The sequence below is a fragment of the Brassica oleracea genome, chromosome C3 (genome assembly GCF_000695525.1).
Source record: "Brassica oleracea var. oleracea cultivar TO1000 chromosome C3, BOL, whole genome shotgun sequence".
Classification (NCBI taxonomy): domain Eukaryota; kingdom Viridiplantae; phylum Streptophyta; class Magnoliopsida; order Brassicales; family Brassicaceae; genus Brassica; species Brassica oleracea.
The window spans coordinates 28536161-28540998 of NC_027750.1; the positions used below are offsets into that span (position 1 = coordinate 28536161).

Below are 4838 nucleotides of genomic sequence, written 5' to 3' on the forward strand. Positions count from 1 at the left end.
TGTATTGGTGATGTTCGTGTGCTTCCAGTCCTTGTTGCGAGGCCATCTCATCCCTTGTATATGCGGCCGCTAGAGTCTCTGAAGTGCCTGAGCTTCGCGATCTCAGGTCTTTGTTTGCTGACAGATACGGGACTAACTCACTTGAACAGTTTGTGAACCCTGAGGTATATTAAATATACATTCTCTACGTCTTTTGGCTCCGGGTGGTACTTGTTACCTTGCCGGCTCTTGGCTTCGGGTGGTACTTGTTACCTCGCCGACTCTTGGCTTCAGACAATATCGTTATTGTATGCGTGTAACCGAATGTTTGATATAATCTTAATCTACCGGATGACAAAAAGGAGTAACCGTTTCATCATCCACCACCGATTGAAGAACTTCTCTGTTCCAACACTTTTTAAAGTAAAAAGTAATGAAACATTCTTAAAAGTAATTTATGACGTGTAACTTTACTTTGAAAATGACGATGGTTTTAGGCTTTTTGGCCATCAATTATGAATTGAATTACATAAATTGGATTCTGATATTATATACAGTAATTAGATTTAAATGGAACTGACTCATATTTCTTACTTAAAATGTTTTTTCATATAAATTTTATCTTTATTAGAAACTTTCATAGTATAATCGACCAGAGACAGAACCGAAATTCCTTCAAAATTCAAAACATATTTTACATGGGCCTTTGGTGGGTTGAAGCCCAAATACTTTAATCATCGTTGGGAGGGGGAGAGTTTTGAGTCGGCCACAAACGTTTCTCTCTCTCCTAGCGACGGTTCTTTTCTTCCTCTTTCTCTCTCATCTCCCCCTCTGACCAAATTCCACAGATTCCGTCATGTCCACCGACGGAAACTCCACCGCCGCCGCGGCGGTTGAAAAGATGTTCTTCTGTTACCAGTGCAACCGCACAGTCACAATCTCAATCTCCTCCGCCTCCTCCGATCCCTTCTGCCCTCTTTGCTCCGGTGGGTTTCTCGAAGAACACGACGAACCAAACCCTAATCCACCCCCAAATCTCAATCCCGGAGGAGGTTTCTTCCCCATGGCCGATCCTTTCTCCACCTTACTCCCTCTCCTATTCGGCTCCTCCTCTTCCTCCACCGCAAACCCGAGCTTCTCCGGCCAACCATCGATGCAGCCTCGCTCCACGCGAAACGACGCGTTCGATCCGGTGTCGTTTCTCCAGAACCATCTCCAGCATCTCCGATCCAGCGGCACGCACGTGCAGTTCGTGATCGAGAATCACCCCTCCGATCCGTCAAACCGAATCCCGGGGAACCTCGGGGACTACTTCTTCGGCCCTGGACTCGAGCAATTGATTCAGCAGCTCGCGGAGAACGATCCTAACCGCTACGGAACTCCTCCGGCGTCGAAATCGGCCGTCGACGGGCTGCCGACTGTTAAGGTGACGAAGGATATGCTGAGGTCTGAGATGAACCAGTGCGCTGTTTGTATGGATGAGTTTGAGGACGGTGGGGATGTGAAGCAGATGCCTTGCAAGCACGTGTTTCATCAGGATTGTTTGATGCCGTGGCTGGAATTGCATAACTCTTGTCCGGTTTGTCGGTTTGAGTTGCCCACGGATGATCCTGAGTATGAGAGTAGGGTTCAGGGTCGAGGAGGGGAGGCTAGTGGGGTTGGACAGGGGGCTGTGGAGACGGGGAGGAGGTTTAGTATACAGGTGCCTTTACCGTTTAGGGGACGTGATGATGATGCTTCTGGGTCGGGAGCACCTGGAACTGGAGGTGGAGCTAATCTTGAGACCAGGCGGGATGATTTGGATTGAGGTTTGTGTCTCTTGGCTTACTAAAGAATCCTTTGCTTGAACTAGACTACTTGCTGTTTTATGGTAGTGTGGCTGCGAGAACTTTGTCGATGTGTGGCTAACTATGTTTAACGTCATGCTCGGGTCGTTTCATCGGTATGTATTAGCTTGAAGTTGAATTTTCGTGTTAGGCATCTGTTTTCCAATAGTGAGCTCGAATGTTGCTGTGCTTGATCAAGAAGTTGTATAGGGATAGAGTAGTTCCTGGCTTGCTCTTGCTGCTCCTCTCTGTTAGCAATAAATATCACTGCTTATTAGATATCTTGGGCTTTCTGAGTAATGCGCTAACCTTGGATATTGGACTCAGTAGACGTATTAGTCACGGAGATATTGGTCTTAAGGTTTATATAGTTGATACTTTTGAGATACAACTTTTTATGAGCAATAGTGTTGTTATTTGAGTTAGCATTTAAGGATTTGGCTTAATCCATTAGTGTAATTGTTAATGGTTATCGTACTTCCGGTTTGGACCTTTCTTTATTTTTGGAAATCACTTTGCCTTTGAAGACAATGAAACCACTTGTCCTAAAGCTTTGCTACTTTCATCTGTGGCGCAGTATGGTCAGAGTCATTGCTTGTAGATTGGATTGGAAGAATGATGTGCACAAGTTCTCAGGAAAAAAAAAAGTGACGTTGAGGTTTTACCATATTTTGTACATTTACCAACAAAAAAAAAAACACGTTCTCGTCTGTACCTTTTTGGGATTATAACGATTGTGAGTTAAAATAAAAAATCGCAATATTTCATTCAAATGCTGTTTTGTTTATTTTCTCATCCCATGATTGGGGTATGTGAAATCGAGATCCCTATACACGATTTTGATTCACTCATCGAATTCTGAACATATATGACATACAAATTGGGACACAAAAGACTGAAAATATAAAGTGGCAGACAAAAGTTGATTGATAAATATCTAGAAACAGTCCCTTGTGGTGTGTTTTGTGAACTTTGTATCAAACGACTTTACAGCTTTTTGTTTTCAAACTTATCCTATATTACACGTAGTCACAAATGTGCAAGATTTTTCCCATTGCTTTTTCAGTTTTTCTTCTTATATGGCATGTATGATGCGGGAAGCAGCGGAATCTCATTTTCAAAAGGCACACTTAATTACCACATGCAATGTTACCCGACACGATTAGTGTGGGTTATGTTCTATACTTCTATATATGGATAAACTCGTAGAATTAAATAATGAGGAATCTGGAATATTTGGCCTATAGGGATGATGATATATATATATCTAACCACAAACTAAAAAACAAGCTATGTGGGATTAATCAGAGATTGCTTACAATTAAAATTAAGTAAACCCCTTGCATAAGTCACGTGCACCTCATCTGGCTGGTAACCCTAAGTTTCAGTCTTTACAGTTTACGTTATCAAACTGATGATTGGTAGCTCTGTTTCTCTTCTCTCCGGCCACTCCGCTGCAAAAATAACCAACGAGCAAACGAGTAAGGAGGACGCAAAATGTTGCGTGGCGCCCCAAAAAACCATCTCTAGGTTGAAAATAAAATTAAAAGTGACATTGTTGATTCAGAAAACGTCTAATTGTTTCTATAAGAAAATTGTTATATGTCCAATCATATTCTTATATGCAAGGAAAAAGCATTTTTTTTTTTAAATAAGGAAAAAGCATTGGCGTCTCACGTTTCAATGTAATAGTGGCCACTGTCAAATCCACATGAGAAGGCATTCGAGGATCATACACGGCAGTCTTCTGGATTCCATTGTTACCAACTTACCATAACATCTTTTAAGCAAAAAAAAAAAAAACTTACCATAACATCTTTAAAAAAATTCGTGTGTGTAATTATAGTAGCAACGCTATACAAAAGAAGATACAGTTTCTTCATTTGTGTTATTTATTCATCATCTTCATGAACATCTTTAATTTGGGTTGACCCAACCAAACCCAATCTTGATTTGGACATGAAATCTAAACATCGAAAAAGATGGGACATCACATGACGAAACGTAGTAAGCGGAAAAAAGAGAAAAGAAAAAAAAGAAACGTAGAAAGTGGCAAACAAAAAACTGATAATGTATCTAAAAGAAAACATATCACATAAACACAATCCTTTTGTGTTTGACCAAAAAAATCCACAATCCCTTGTGATGTGTGTTTAACTCCTTTTGACCTTCTCATCATCATAAAAGTTCATCACTTTATTAACCCTTTTGTTTCTTGATAATTTTTTGGGTGAGTGTAAGAGAGACTTGCAACTGAAAACGGGTTTAGGATTTTAAGCATAATAGCAACTTTGCAATCACGATTCCCCCCAACGCTAGGTGACATTATAATGTGGTCGACATAAGAAAATATGATTTTAAAAGGCATATATACTAATTAATAATCACATGGTCAGACATAAGAAATTATGATTTCGAACGGCATATCACTACAATAAAACAACAAGGATTCTAAGGAAAAAAATCGTCGGAATTTCGTCGGAATATCGTTATTCCGACGACATACCGACGAAACAAGTCGTCGAAAATAATTCGTCGGAAATAATTCCTCGGAATTTCTTCTTTCCTCGGAAATCCCTCGGAAATTTCCGACGGAATTCCGAGGAAACAAACTTCCGAGGAAATTCCGAGGATCACTAGTTTGTCGGAAATGTCCTCGGAATATACCGAGGGAGAACTTCGTCGGGATATTTCCTCGGACGTTCATCGATCGATGCGTTTTTGAACATATATACATCGATCGATAGGAATATACCGACGAACATATTCCTCGGAATATTCCGAGGAACATGTCCCTCGGTATATTCCGAGGAAACGGTTCCTCGGAATATTCCGAGGGAAATGTCCCTCGGAGGAACAGGTCCCTCGGTATATTCCGAATGTTTTTTTTATAAACAGATCGATCGATGGATTTACGTCCAAAAACGCATCGATCGATCGAGTAAAAAATATAATTAATTTCCTCGGAATGTAAAAAATATTAATTTTTTAAAAAAAATAAAATTTCTGAAATTTAAATTCGAAAATATGAAA

The 4838-nt window shown here is 40.3% G+C and overlaps 1 protein-coding gene across 1 annotated transcript; it reads left to right on the forward strand.

Annotated features, from left to right (window-relative positions):
* Positions 1-719: 719 nt before the first annotated feature.
* On the forward strand, positions 720-2578 carry LOC106328698 (E3 ubiquitin-protein ligase RING1-like). The gene is made up of 2 exons (XM_013767187.1): positions 720-1787; positions 2383-2578. Exon 1 carries the CDS (start codon positions 836-838, stop codon positions 1784-1786), a length of 951 nt encoding a protein of 316 aa, XP_013622641.1. The 5' UTR covers positions 720-835; the 3' UTR covers position 1787; positions 2383-2578.
* Positions 2579-4838: the final 2260 nt, after the last annotated feature.

Coding starts and splice junctions, on each gene's coding strand:
- LOC106328698 (XM_013767187.1), top strand. CDS start 836: ATGTCCACCGACGGAAACTCCACCGCCGCCGCGGCGGTTGAAAAGATG.